Below are 15336 nucleotides of genomic sequence, written 5' to 3' on the forward strand. Positions count from 1 at the left end.
TTAGAATCTGGCTTTTCTAGGTGTCATTCTGACAATACTGTCTACACCAAGAAAGTGGGCAACTCTCTTATCATCCTTGTTCTTTATGTTGATGATCTTATCCTTACTGGTAGTGATCCCAACCTTATAAACCATGTGAAGTCCAGCCTTAAAAAGAAATTTGAAATGACAGACTTAGGACACTTACACTATTTTCTCGGTCTTCAAGTCTTGCAATCCAAGGAGGGTATTTCCCTTTCCCAGTCCAAGTATGCTTGTGATATTCTTCGTCATTTTCACATGGAAGACTGTAAGCCAGCCCCTTCTCCCTTTCAGTCTGGAGTCAAACTTTCAGTCTCTTGTACTTCTCCTGAAGTTGATGCTACCTTATACCGTCAACTTGTAGGAAAACTCTTGTATTTAACCCATACTCGTCCTGATCTTTCCTTTGCTGTTGGCCTTGTTGCTCGTTTTATGCAAAACCCCCGTGAAAGTCATTGGAAAGCAGCTAAAAGAATACTTCGTTATGTTCGAGGTACAGTACAGTTTGGGATTCATTACAGTGCCAAAGCAGCTCCTCTATTAGTTGGTTTCACTGATTCTGATTGGGCTGGTGACCCTGATGATCGGAAGTCTACTGCCGGTTATGTCTTCACTCTTGGTTCAGGACCTATTACATGGGCTTGTAAGAAACAGGTTGCCATTTCTCTTTCGTCAGCAGAAGCAGAGTATCGTGGTGCCGTGGAAGCTAGTAAGGAAGCCTTGTGGCTTCGTCAGATCCTATCAGAGTTTGGCTTTGAGCAGCAGCATCCAACCACACTTTGGTGTGATAATCAAAGTGCCATTCAGCTATGCAAAGATCCAGTCCAGCATCAGCGCAGCAAACACATTGAACTACACATGCACTTCATCAGAAAGCTCATTCATGACCATGTTCTTGAAGTGCAATATTGTTCAACAGATGATCAGGTTGCAGACATCTTCACAAAGGCTCTCACAGAGGCGAAGTTCACTAAACTTCGATATATGCTTGGAGTTCAGGAAGTTGTCACTAAGGGGGGATAGGCTCTAGTGCCTCCTTCCTTCTCCTATTGTGTCATATTTGTAAATCCTTCAATCCTATCCCAAGTTGTTCTTAAGGGGGGATGTTAGGATATTCCGACACATAGGAAATAGTTAAGTTCAACTTGGTCTAGTATAGAGTTAGGTATAGAGTTAGGTAAAGTGTGTTTCTTTACCGTTGTACATTTTGTAACTTACAATCCGACGGTCACGATATGTAGTGATCCGACGGTTCACTCTCTCCTCGGTATTACCAACACTTGATCCGTGGCTTGACACCCGATTGGTCCATGAGTTCTATTTAAAGCGCATGGAGGGTCATTGTTCGGGTAATCCGTGCATGAGAGAAGCTTATGTAAATTTTCATTCCTTGATTAATAAATTGCCTGTAGTACCCACGTTGGGACAGGCCGTGGACTGTTTCCCTCTTTGAGGGTTTTAACCACGTCAAAAATACTGGTGTATTGATCTGTGATCTGGTTGTGAGCGGTGTCCTTTTGGTGTTCTTTCTGAGGAACTTACCCTGTAAATTCCTACAGTTAGAAGGTTCCAAAAGTCATGGATCAAGCCAAATCTAATCTTAGCCGTTGATTAGAGATTTAATCTCAGTCGTTGATGGACCAACGAGAAAAGTATAAGAAGAGGCTTAGGGTCAGTTGGAGAATACACTAAGGGAGACCAGTCAGTTCGATTTCTGAAGCGGGATTAGCTGAAAAATTTGAGCTAGTAGTCTGGAGAGCAGCAAGAGGCAGCTAGTACGTAACAGAGAGTCGGGGTCAACACCAGAAGACCAGCGCAGAGGTTGGAGAGGCAAACGCAGAGCCTCTCAGGCAGACGCAGAGCCTCTCAGGCAGATGCAGAGGCAGCAGACTGCGCAGTCACTAGAGGGCTTGCGTGGGTGACGCAGAGAGGCCCAGTGTTGACGCAGAGAGGCAGGAGCTAACGCAGAGGGTCTGGGAGCTACGCAGAGGTCAACCAGGCTAACGCTGAGACTGGGAGAAGTGCTGGAGAATTTTCTCTCTGTTGGGTAAGCCAATTTGGCACCCAGTTGTACTGAAGAATTGTTGAATAATAAAATCCTCCCTTGCTGCACCGGTTTTCCCACATTGGGTTTTTCCGGGGACTGTTGTCCAAAATATCTGTGTCGATGTGTTGATTCTTGTGCATGTGTTTGTTTCTGTATTATGGTGTGATATCTGCAGCAGAATTTATTTTAATGTTTATTGAAGGATTTTCATAAATAACTTACTGGAAAATAAGTAGGTAAAATAAATCAATTGTTGCAGTGATAGAATTTTCACATCTTCTACAAAGGCAGAGTACAAAGCAGCTTCCAGAGCATTGAGAGAAGCAGTATGTTTGAGGTTACTTGGTGATTTGAAAATTGAATCCATAGTGCATTAAAAATGACAAAGAATCCTGTTTATCATGCTCATACCAAGCCATGCGAAGTGCATCACCATTATATTCAACAAATAGGAAAAGATTGTACGATTTTAATTTATTGTCCCACTTTGGGGCAGGTTACAGAAATTCTCACTAAGGTACTCTCCAAAGACAAGCTTGAAAAGTTCAGATCACTAATGTTTGTAAGCCACAAAAATGGTCATTAAGAGGTGTTAGATATAGTTTCACAAATGTCCATTTATAGACTTTCCTTCAGATCGATAACTTAGTTTAAAAAGTCATTTTCATTTGCGTAACTGATTATATTCTGTGAAGCAGTTTTACAAGATCCTACATGTATTTAATAAGAGCATTAATGAGAGAGACGGAGTCATTGTTGTATCATTCCACTGTGCCGTACATTGTTATTGTTTTCTCTTTTTTGCTCTACATTTTACAGATTCTCATATAGCAGAAATAGTTGACCACTAGACAAACTTTGCAAATTCACATGCCAATAAATGTTACAACTGAAGATACAATGAATTCCTATAGTCTGATGTTTTCAACTAACAAAAGCTATGCTTTGAATCAAGACAATGATTATAATAAGATTTTGTCTTGCCTGCCAATACAAAATGAGTAGAATTGAAACAGACTTCCCCTTCAGCTGAGAATTGCAGTCATATATTCTTCTCATCCGTGACCATGGCAGATGGAAGAGGTGGTCGTAATGCTAGGTATATTGTAGGTCCAAGATATGGAACCAATGTTAATGGCAATAACCAATATCCTTTATTAAACCTGTGAAAGAGGGAGTACTAATATTAAATCAACCCAAATTGAAACAAAAACATGTGTAGGTGGTCAGTCCAAAAAAATCTTACCAGTTTCGAACAGTCATATCGTTGTAGACCCAAAAAGGAGACAATGTTGACAGTGTCAAAAAATCAATACAGGTAGCATGTATCTGCACAGACTGATTTGGTCAGTATAGAAAATTTAGGCAAAGACGTATCGTCTAAGTAAACTTGATCCATTAAATTTCCAACTAACAAGGTAGCCATAGGAATATGACTTGCACAAAGGAAACAATAAATATTTATTCCAGATTCCCAAAGACCAGACTAAGATGCACAATTATATCTGTCACTAAGTAGGAAAGAAGAGCTATGATGTCAAGGTATATAAAATCTCTCTCGCGTTCAAAGCAGTCTTGGTCAATGACATCACCTTGTCTAAGCGTTCAGTCTTGTATAGCTACTAATGAGAATATAGGCATGGAGGAAAACCTACAAATTTGCTCTCTCTAAAGTACTGAAAGAACTCCTTCCATGCACCTTCTCCCGCCAGTCCAGCATTGATGGTCAAGACCACTCCTCCCAAAATCAATGTCTGAGCATGTGGAATTCATTCATGTGTAGTTTCAAAGCAAAAGGAGAAACCAACATTAGAGTATATAAACTTGAAATCAGACGTTTAGAGTCTTCAAAGATGAATATGGCCGTAAAGCACATCAATGTATAAAATTTAAATGACCACTTTCATAAAGATAGTTTGTGAAAGAAAAAAAAATATATTAAGGACCACTAATGACCAAAAATAAGCCAATGAGACTCGACTGTATAGCAAAGGAGCATCTCCTCTCTTAAAAGCACAAAAAACACATGTAAAACATATATAGAGGCCTCATATCATACTGTAAGATCATGAATCATAAATAAAGGCCTTATTTCTCATTTAAGTGCTGTATTTATGTTAAGTAACTCAATCATATTAGTACAAGTGGTTAATTCGAAGGAAAGAAAGTTGGTCAGTACTGAACTTCAGACAAAATGATAGAGTTATCATTGAACTTACCACTGCAGTTATTTTGGACTCAAGAATTTTTAGTGGCCAGCGCTTGGTTTCCTCTTTGTCTGCAATGGGAGGTGGTGGCCGCCATAATACAAAATATGGTATGAGAGCATATGCACCGCCAAAGAATGACATTACAAGGAATGGCCAAACAGGAACTTTGTTCTTAGAACTGCTTAAACAGATAGTCAAACACAAAGTTTCAAGAATTGGCCTTGAGACAGTTATCAGAGACATGTAAATTAAGATAAGAAGATGATTTGCTTCACATAAGAGTATGTTAACACTCTTTAGAGTAAAATACATTACATGCAAGGTCTACACAAGATCCAAACAAGCCTTCTTAGTCTTACTTAAAAGTTCATCTATATGTGTTGCACTAACTAACAAAGGTTGTTGAACTAAATTGTCATTTTGCAATTCATTAATCTAATGATGTAAGAGTAGCACTAGTTTTAAATTCTGGTTAATAAGTTGAACATTTAAAAGCTAATCACAGGAAATTAATTGCAAACAATGTACTGCTAGAAAATAAAAAATGCATGACAAATTCAAATTATGTGATTACATGGGATGGCAAACCAAAAGAAGGACATCCAATAAGATTTGCAGCTTGAAGGGTGAGAATGATAATTAATTAACAATAATAATCATGCACAAGTTCAATTGGCAATTTTTTTTGTCACAGTAGACACACCATGAGGAATTCCATGAAAAACAAAGTAACAAAAAGGTCTGATATTGCTCTAATGGAGCAAGATGGTGAACATCAGCCGAAAATCCATTCTTTTAACTTAGACTACAATAATGCTGACATACAAGGGATCAAAGTTGATATATCCTCCAACATATACCTTTTAATTTTTGCCCATTTTTCTAAATTACTTTTAATTCGTAAAGGGGTTGCTTAATAAGACTGAGAAACCTTTCAGGGAATTTTCTTGTTCCTTTTTTTTCTTAAAATATATCGTAGAAGATTGTTATGACCAAGCATTTGTAAGGGACAACTCAAATCAAAGGTGCCACTGAATCACTGAGGTAGAGTCAACTCACCATCTAATTGAACTAAAGTGGAGGAAAAAACTGACTGAAGTGGCACATGCTTGAGTTCAATTGAAGTAGTTCTGAGTTGTCATGAGATAAAAATATCCTTGACCACAAATTTAGCAAATTCAACTTGGGTAAAAAGTATCCTCGAGTATTTTGAGTAAATTCGACCTGAGATAAAAATATCCTCACATAATTTTGGCATTTTCAAATTGGACTAAAAATATCTCTGAAGTAATTTTAGCAAAGTCAACTTGATAACCATATCCTTAGTTAATTCGAACTAGGCTAAAAATATCCTTAGGCAATTTTGGCTTATTCTACTGGATTAAAAATATCCTGGCATAATTTTGGGGTAAAGCACATTAGGAGAGAGGAAATAGATTGGAGGAAAAATAAATTGCTAACAATGCCACATCATACCTCCCTCCAATCATGCAAATTATTCACGCACTTTGCCACATCATTGATGACTCGTTGCCACTTGTCCACTCCAGAAATGTTTCAACCTCTCAGACAGCCATATGTCACCCTACTATAAATAGACATGCCAAAGAAAACAGCCCCCTAAAAAATAGGAAAAATAGAAAATGTCTGAAACATATAGGGGTACCCTACCAAATGTAGCACCCCTAAAAATAGGCACCATTAAAAATAGAAAATTGTCTGCATGTCCATAAAATGTTGTCGCACAGATTGTCACGACAACGCTCAGATCAGGGGCTGTCACTCTGATCCCCGATCTCTCCGTTTAAGCCTGTCTCCCGCGGCTAAGGGGGGTAGACCCTATGGGAAAATGAATGACCAACTGTCAAACAGTTGGGTTGGGAGACACGAGGGAACAAGCACTAAATTGATTTTATCAGATTAATAGACCAGTGCCTTGTGGAGTTAATGATTAAATGTACAAACATTTAGCATCAAATGACCCAAGCAATGCAAGATATCCAGTAGATTCACGATGATCCAGCAATTAAACTTAAAGAAAAAATTAAATGCTTTAAAAGATCACAGAATTTAAATGCTGATCAGTTGCCACTTTCGCACAGCTAACTTTAACTAAACCTTTAAGTGCATTTAGCCATAGAGAAATGAAACATAAACACTACAAAATTCGCCAAAATGAAATTTCCAAGATTTTGTTAGGCCTTCAAAATATTTTAATTTTTTTCAGATAAAACAAAATTTTGAAACTAAATGAAACTTTTAAACCAAAAAAAAAAAATCTAAATGATATTAAATCTAAACTAAATTATATCAAAATCTAAACTATAAGAAAACAATTTATTTATGCTTTTTTAAAGCTTTATAAATTTTTTTTTTTAAAAACAAAACTTAAAATTAAAATCTAAACTAAAACTAAAGTAAACAAAATTTGAAATAATTAAAATCTAATCTAAAACACTAAATTCTAAGCTAAATAAAATCAAAAGTAAAAACTAAGGACTAAAACTTTTTATGTTCTTTTTGATTTTTTTATTTTTATACTTTTATAAAATTTTAAGTTTAAAACAAACTAAAATCTTAATAAAAATAAAACTTAAAACTATTCTAAACTAAACTAAACTAAAGTCTAAAATAATTTTTTATTTTTTTATTTTTATTGATTTTTTTATGACATAAAACAAAACTAAACTAAAAAGCATTTAATTCTAATACCAAAAGCTAATCTAAAATTTTAAACCCTAAATATATATATACATATACAACCTAAATAAAAATGAAACTCAATATATATCTAAACTTTAGGCCTGAACGAATGAATATCAAACCTGAGCTAACACCACGTATATGAAATATTTACAGCGGAATAAAATTAACACTAACCCTAAGCATATAACAAAGAAAAAAAAAGGCGTATTCGTGTACAGGTTTGCTGGAGCAATGCGGCGGAAAGGGACGAGGCTGTTGGAAGCACGCAGGCAATGAAGTATCAAAGGTTTCGGAGGCCACCGATGAGAGGAGTATGCGGCTGCAGGGATGAGATTTGAGAGCACCACGTGAGGAAGGGAAGGGAGTACGCAGGTAGAGGAGAATGGCGGAGAAATATGAGGGAAGCGTGCAGGAAAATGAGGCAGCGGATGAGCTGGACGCAGGAAGAAACAAGCTTGCCGTAAAGAAAAAATCGATTTTTTCTTGAGTTTTTTGTGTTTTTGTCTTGCTGTGTGTGTGCAGACTTAGGCGTATGACAGCAGTGGAGCGATGATGAAGAAAAACTGAAAGGCAGCGTGAAAGGATTTTGATTTGCAGGTTTTGCAACTGCCGGATCAGAGGAGAACAGCCACGCAGAGGACAGGTGCTGATGGAAAAACGTGTTGCAGAAACCAATGATTGGGCAAGAAAACCACGGGAGGATCTGGGATGAAGGCTGAGTAGCGGGGTGAAAAAATGATTGCAGGGATTGACACGTTGAGAGCTGGAATGAAAACGCAGAGAGAAAGGATGATACGGCAGCAGAGGGATATGTGTGCAGCGTTTTACTTTTTTTTTGCAGCAGCGAACAGGCAGCTGGCCAAGCAGCAAGGGCTTTGCCCAGGTCACAAAAAAATTTCGAGAAATTTCTTCCTGCAAAACAATCGAAACCCTCCAAATCTGAAAACAACTGATATTTGAAACCCTTGGACAACAAAATAGCTTAGACAAACCCTCGGAAATCTTCAGAAAAACCCTGCAACCTGTAATGGAAAAAACCCAGAAATAAAATATGCCAGAGAAAAAAAAATTCTAAAACCAACTAAGTAATTTACAGTATTTACAGATCTAAGGCTCTTTAGTAGCCAAATTTGTCAATAATCACAGTAGTATTATTAGCATTTAATTTTAACGTGAGACACTTCAAAAAACCCTGCATGCATTCATAGTGAGACACTTCAAATGATAAGCCCACGGGATTAAGAACTGGCTGGGCTCTTTCAGAAAACACAATCCAGGAGTTAGTTGGTTCAGCCGAGAACTTCCCGTAACGCCCGGTAATCTAAAAAAAAAGGATTTCCCGCACAGCTTAAAATCAACCATTAACATAGAGGGAGAAAACAATAGTGAAACCCAAATCAAATGGAGATACCTGCCATTATGTTTCAGAATCTAAACTATCATTCAAACCCCAAAGATCAGACAAGATACCTGTGCCTAGATCAATCTTCATTAAGCTATCCTTAATGGCTGAAAATAAAATTATGCAGAAAAATAAAACAATCTTACAGCGTTTTCAGAAAAGTAACACCAGCAAGATTTTTGACCCCAAAGTCTTTCTTTATTGCATGAAAAAATGACTACAAGAGAGCTTTCTTAGGCACCAGACTCTCAGATCCAATCTGATCTCAAATGACCCCTAGCACCCTATTTAAAGGAAAAATTCCCAACGGCTAGTTCGAGTGATCCACGTCAAAATGATCTCGACCGTTGATGAGGATCAAGATATCTCTTAATCTCATCCGTCGAATTCTTTAATGCATTAAAAAATTGAAATTCTATATTTATTTACTCAAAAATATTATTATTTTTAAGTTTTTATTTTATTTTATTATTATTTTATTATTTTTTAATTTAATTTTTTAATTTTTTTCTTATTTTTTATATATATTCCTTTTTTTTATTGTTTTTTATCTTTTCAATTTTTTTATTTTTTATTTTTAATTTATTTTTAAATGGATCCTCGAACTTAGCCTTTGGAAAAATCACCTAGGACTTAGGACTTATGAGGGGATTAAAACATTTTCTAACCCTCAAGACACATTACATCATGACTTTTACGATTTTACATCTCAAGGGGGAAAACCTATTTGACATAGATCCTCATGGACCACCCAGTTCTGCGACCAAATATAATCTAGCAGATCAACACACTAGGATTCCTCTAAAATTCTAATGACAAAATCCATTCCGGCTTTGGGGTTATGTTGAAGGAAAACTCTGCCAATCATGGATCGGTGAGACAAAAAACCTTCTGGAACGTAGATTATCACTAGAAAATTAGGTCCACCTAGGCAATTTATATACATGACTCAACTCTGCTAAGATTATTTATAATTTATACATGCAGACTGGGTTTACAACATAACATGATCAAGTCGACGATGACTGTCGAATGGCACGAACACGTCAATCAAGCGCTATCCCTTTTACGAAAAAAAGGGGGTGTATTGCTATGGGTAGTTGACACGTAGTGGTCAACATCTGGCTCCACTTGGGGACACGTTGCTGCACTGTAGGAATGTGAGAATCCAGAATCTGCATCCATGCAACACACAACAAAATATAAGTAGCGTCCGTCCAAAAAATCATCATATAACATTAAGCACATGAAAGATATAAGCTCTTCATTTATTAACTATCTAACAACATAAAAAAGTAAATCTAATCCTAAAACATAAATGAAAATGCTGAAAAAACAAGGAGTAGGGTTAGAAATACAGAGGATGCCCCATGGCATCAGATGTGTTCAATATAGTGTATACTGAGCATTTGCCTGCTTTCAGGCAAATCTGTCGGCTGCTTGTCGGATGTGCCATGTCCAATTCTGCATATGGTAGGACTTTTCCCTATCCGAAAATCAAGCTACTCGCGGCCATCTGATGCATCAAATCTTCTTCTCATTTTCTTTCTCTTGCGCTTTTTCTTTGTGGCAGGTTGTATCACTGATGACGTGGAACTTTTTGCTTCAAAGCTCTCAGATGAAGTATGTAAGATATGCGTGACATGTCTTTCTTCATTCTGCATCTGCCCTGTCAAGGATGATGGATCAATCTCATAAGTGCCATGAGTTATAACTTGACCTTCTATGACTGGTGGTTTAACCGTGTGAGCATCAATCTGATTATTAACTTCCCTTTTATCCAGGTCACCTTCAATGGAACAAAGAACCTCATAACAAGATGGAGCTTGCTGTAATAGATAGGGAGGCTCCTGATCTATTGACGTTCCTTGGGTTCTTTCATCTTCCGATTGCTGTTGAAATTTCTGAAACTGTATTTTAATGGCATCCATATGACTAGAGTGCTCAACCTTCATAGCACTAATTTCCCTGGCATGATCTTCTTCCATGGTCAATAACTTTTTCTGAAGACATATCTGATTAGCTTCCATATCTTTTATTACTTTATCGTCTTTTTCCTTTATGGTCATTAAGCAATGCTGCATAGAGTTTATCTCTTCCTTATGATTTGCTTGCATGGTCGTCATATTTTCCTCTAAGCCTGATAACTTGCTTTGCATAAAACTAATTTATGTGTCATGATTAGTCTTCATGGCCTCAATTTCCTTAGTATGCTGATTTTGCATGATCTCTATCTCCCTATTACGCTTTTCCAGGTGGGTGCATAAAATTCTCACATCATTGGCGTAATTAGTTTGATTGATCTCCATATTTTTTACCAGCAGCATTAGTTCTTGTATAATTTGCTTATGATCTTCCTTTTCATTGTCAACACTGTTTTTACAATTTGTTCCTACTTTTCCACTATGATCTGCAATGGTACAAGTGGATGGCAAATTCTAATATGAAGCATTTTCCTGGACCTTTTATAAGATTACTTTCATTTTGTTGCACAATTTTAGGGGCACAAGGAGAGCTATCTGGATCACCATATCTATCTTTAAAAGCATCGACAATGTCTTGTAAAGAAGTGAAGGAATCTTCAGGACAACTATTAAACCAATTCAAAGCATCATCTTCTAAAGAAAGGACAAATAGACGCATTTTGACATCTTCATGATTATACTGAGGAGATCTACAATACATGATCATTATACGAGTAAACCAGCCTAGATGCTTTTTAACAGCGACTGAATCACCACCCGAGAACACAAGTAATTTAGAAATGGCCACCTCCAGAATATCATGGCGAACACCAATAAATGACATCGTTTAAACGAATAATCCATGATGAATAATAAGGGATCAAATGGATGATAGAAAGAGATCTTTGCTCAAGAAAATTAATAAATGAAAGAAGTGGAGTCGCCACTTGAACAATGAGTCAAATTCTAGGATCCAAAAAGTAACCAACAAGCTGATATGAGAGAGGCTTCTTGTCTGGGAAAATGAAAAGAAATGGAGTCGCCACCCAAACAAGAAACGAACTAAAGAGAAGTTGTTGATATGACGAAAAATAAAGTGATGAAAGAGATCCAAATGATTCCAAAAAATGTTGAATCTGCCAGCTCAAACGCGAGATGAGAAAGATGAAAGAATGATGAGAAATGAGAATATGAATGTCATTGAAAAGCCAGGGACAGAAAAACTCTTCCCGGCAACGGCGCCAAAAAATGTTGTCGCACAGATTGTCACGACAACGCTCAGACCGGGGGCTGTCACTCTGATCCCCGATCTCTCCGTTTAAGCCTGTCTCCCGCAGCTAAGGGGGGTAGACCCTATGGGAAAATGAATGACCAACTGTGAAACAGTTGGGTTGGGAGACACGAAGGAACAAGCACTAAATTGATTTTACCAGATTAATAGACTAGTGCCTTGTGGAGTTAATGATTAAATGTACAAACATTTATCATCAAATGACCCAAGCAATGCAAGATATCTAGTGGATTCACGATGATCCAGCAATTAAACTTAAAGAAAAATTAAATGCTTTAAAAGATCACAGAATTTAAACGCTGATCAGTTGCCACTTTCGCACAGCTAACTTTAACTAAACCTTTAAGTGCATTTAGCCATAGAGAAATGAAACATAAACACTGCAAAATTCGCCAAAATGAAATTTCCAAGATTTTGTTAGGCCTTCAAAATATTTTAATTTTTTTCAGATAAAACAAAATTTTGAAACTAAATGAAACTTTTAAACCAAAAAGAAAATCTAAATGATATTAAATCTAAACTATAAGAAAACAATTTCTTTATGTTTTTAAGTTTTATAATTTTTTTTTTTTTTTTTATCAATCTAAAACTAAAGATTTATTAAAACTAAAACCTAAAAATAGTCAAAATTAAAATCTATTTAAAAAAAATGACTCTTTCAAAACTAATCTAACATTTTTCTTTTTTTTGAATTTTTTTTGAATTGTTTATTATTAAAATCTAACAAAATTAAATCTATTTAACGAAATTTAAACTAACCTTTCTAAACTAAAAAGTAATTCTGAAACTAAGACTTACACTAAATAAAATCAAAAGTAAAAACTAAAGATTAAAACTTTTTATGTTTTTGGGACTTTTTTTTTTTTTTTTATGATTTATTTATTTTTATAATTTTTATAAAAAAAAAATATTTTTTAAATAAAATTCTAAGATTAAAATAAAACAAAACTAAATTCTAATTAAACTAAATGAAACTTTACAATTTCTAAATTAAACTAAACGCTAGACCAAAATTAAATCTAATCTAATTCAAATTTAAATGAAACTGAAACTTCAATAAAAATTGTTAAAATTTAAAGCATACGAGAATGAAACTAAACTAAACCCTAACGAATTCCCTTTTTTCCTTTTTGATAAAGATCAAAAATTAAAATAAAAAATTAAACTAAAATCTAAAGCCTATAGTAATCTAGTTCTAAAAAAAAAACATAAAATGTAAACCAAAAACTTACCAATGTATGCATTTAAAAAAAAAAACTTACGCATATAAGAATTTCATTTTGTTTTGGTTGTTTGTGTAGGTGGCACGGCAGAGCTGGACGAAGGACAAAACAACACGCAGGTGGAATTTGGCAGCCGTTGTGGAATGGAAACTCGGGGCTACGAGTTGAGCGTGAAAGACTGTGCGTTTTTTTTTTATTTGCAGGTTGTGTGAAGACAAAAGAGGCTGTGTGAAGAATGTTGCGATTTTGAACCCACAGGTCAGCGTGAGGGTGATGAGCAATGGGAGAAACTTCACGCAGGAGGCAGGAGGAACTCGTTTCTTTGTGCAGGTAGACAGGCGGGATCTGCTCAGCGTGGAAGCTTGGGCTTGCAGAGATGGGAAAATACAACAAAGAATAAGGTCGCGTGGACAGAGCGAATGGCACTGCGCGTGGGGGGTATGGAGAATAAAAAACGCGTGGAGGAGCTCGACGGGCAGAGGATTGAAGGGATGCATGCAGGGTGATAACAATGGCAACATAGAGATGAGAGAAAGTGTAGAACGCAGGCCTGGCAGCATGAACGAGTTTGGGAAAGAGAAAGGTGAAACGAAATGTGACAGCGTATAGCTAGACGGCGGCTGAAGGAAATCGATGAAAGGTTATGGTGGCAGCGTAATAATTTTGCAGACTTTGGCAGCGTGCAGGAGTTTACAGCAAATGAGGAGTTGCGGAGAGAAAAAATGCATGGATAAAATGTCGTTTTGATCTGGTGTTTGCAGGAGGCAGCCACTTGTTTTCAGGTTCTGGAGATGAAACCCTCTCAAAAGATTTCCAGATCTGAAAGTAACAGAATTTAAAACCCTTGGACAACCAAAACAGAGGCCCTGCAAAAATTAGATTTCTTCCCAGACCTGCAGCCTGCAAATGGAAAACAAAAGACCCAGAAAATATATGCAAGGATTGAAAATAAAACCCTACAAACCAGCTATGAATTTACAAATCTATGGCTCTTTAGCAGCCAGATTTGTCAATAATCTATGGTAATATTATCAAAATTCGAGATTTACAGTGAAATACTTCAGAAATCTCTCATGCAAATTCAGAAAAACAAACTTAAATGATAAACCCAAGATCGAAACTGGTTGGGCTCTGCAAGAGAGTGCTTGCGGGAGTTGGCTGGTTCAGCCGAGAACTTCCCCAAACGCCCACTGATCTTCTTCAATAAGAGTTTCCTGCACAGCTCACTTCAACCATCAATAAAGAGAGAAAAACAGTACTAGATCTCAGATGCAATGGAGATACCTGCCATTATTTTAGAAATTCTAATACCATTCAAACCCTAGCAAGTGAACAAGATACCTGTGTTCAACAATACTCTACAATAAGTTGTTACTAATAGCTGAAAATGAAAATATGCAGAAAATAAAACAGCTCACAGCACTTCAAGAGAGTAACACCAGCAAGATTTCAACCCCAAAGTCTTTCTTTATTAGCACCAGGAAAATTTTACAAGAGAGCTTGCTTAGCCACCAGACTCTTAGATCCAATCTGATCTCAAATGACCCCTAGCACCCTATTTAAAGAAAAATTCCCAACGGCTAGTTCGAGTGATCCACGTCAAAATGATCTCGATCGTTGATGAGGATCAAGATATCTCATCCGTCGAATTTTTTAATGCATTAAAAAATTGAAATTCTGCATTTATTTACTCAAAAATATTATTATTTTATTATTTTTAAGTTTTTATTTTATTTTATTATTTTTTAATTTTTCAATTTTTTTATTTAATTTTTTTATTTTTTTATTATATATATTCCTTTTTTTATTGTTTTTTATCTTTTCAATTTTTTAATTTTTTATTTTTAATTTATTTTTAAATGGATCCTCGAACTTAGCCTTTGGAAAAATCACCTAGGACTTAGGACTTATGAGGGGATTAAAACATTTTCTAACCCTCAAGACACATTACATCATGACTTTTACAATTTTACATCTCAAGGGGGAAAACCCATTTGACATAGACCCTCATGGACCACCCAGTTCTGCGACCAAATATAATCTAGCAGATCAACACACTAGGATTCCTCTAAGATTCTAATGACAAAATCCATTCCGGCTTTGGGGTTAGGCTGAAGGAAAACTCTGCCGATCATGGATCGGTGAGACAAAAAACCTTCTGGAACGTAGATTATCACTAGAAAATTAGGTCCACCTAGGCAATTTATATACATGACTCAACTCTGCTAAGATTATTTATAATTTATACATGCAGACTGGGTTTACAACATAACATGATCAGGTCGACGATGACTGTCGAATGGCACGAACACGTCAATCAAGCGCTATCCCTTTTGCGAAAAAGGGGGGGGTACTGCTATGGGTAGTTGACACGTAGTGGTCAACACTTATCAAACTCAAAATCTCATGGGGAGTCCAAATATGTTGTCAATGCTACCAAGTAAAGATTACTAAAAATAGAATGTCTTGGAT

The 15336-nt window shown here is 36.2% G+C and overlaps 1 protein-coding gene across 1 annotated transcript in view; it reads right to left on the reverse strand.

Annotated features, from left to right (window-relative positions):
* Positions 1-2713: 2713 nt before the first annotated feature.
* Positions 2714-15336, reverse strand: part of LOC149184062 (uncharacterized) — a 171656-nt gene continuing 159033 nt past the window's right edge. Inside the window, exons 3-6 of the mRNA XM_089418829.1 lie at positions 4288-4456; positions 3724-3822; positions 3315-3397; positions 2714-3231 (exon numbers count right to left, since the gene is read on the reverse strand). Coding sequence (XP_089274955.1) covers positions 3111-3231; positions 3315-3397; positions 3724-3822; positions 4288-4456 — 472 coding nt within the window. The 3' untranslated portion in view covers positions 2714-3110. The remainder of the gene's footprint in view (positions 3232-3314; positions 3398-3723; positions 3823-4287; positions 4457-15336) is intronic.

This window comes from Pinus tabuliformis, chromosome 3_2, assembly GCF_031772625.1.
Source record: "Pinus tabuliformis cultivar Carrire ecotype Pingquan chromosome 3_2, CPIR1, whole genome shotgun sequence".
Taxonomy (NCBI): Eukaryota; Viridiplantae; Streptophyta; class Pinopsida; order Pinales; family Pinaceae; genus Pinus; species Pinus tabuliformis.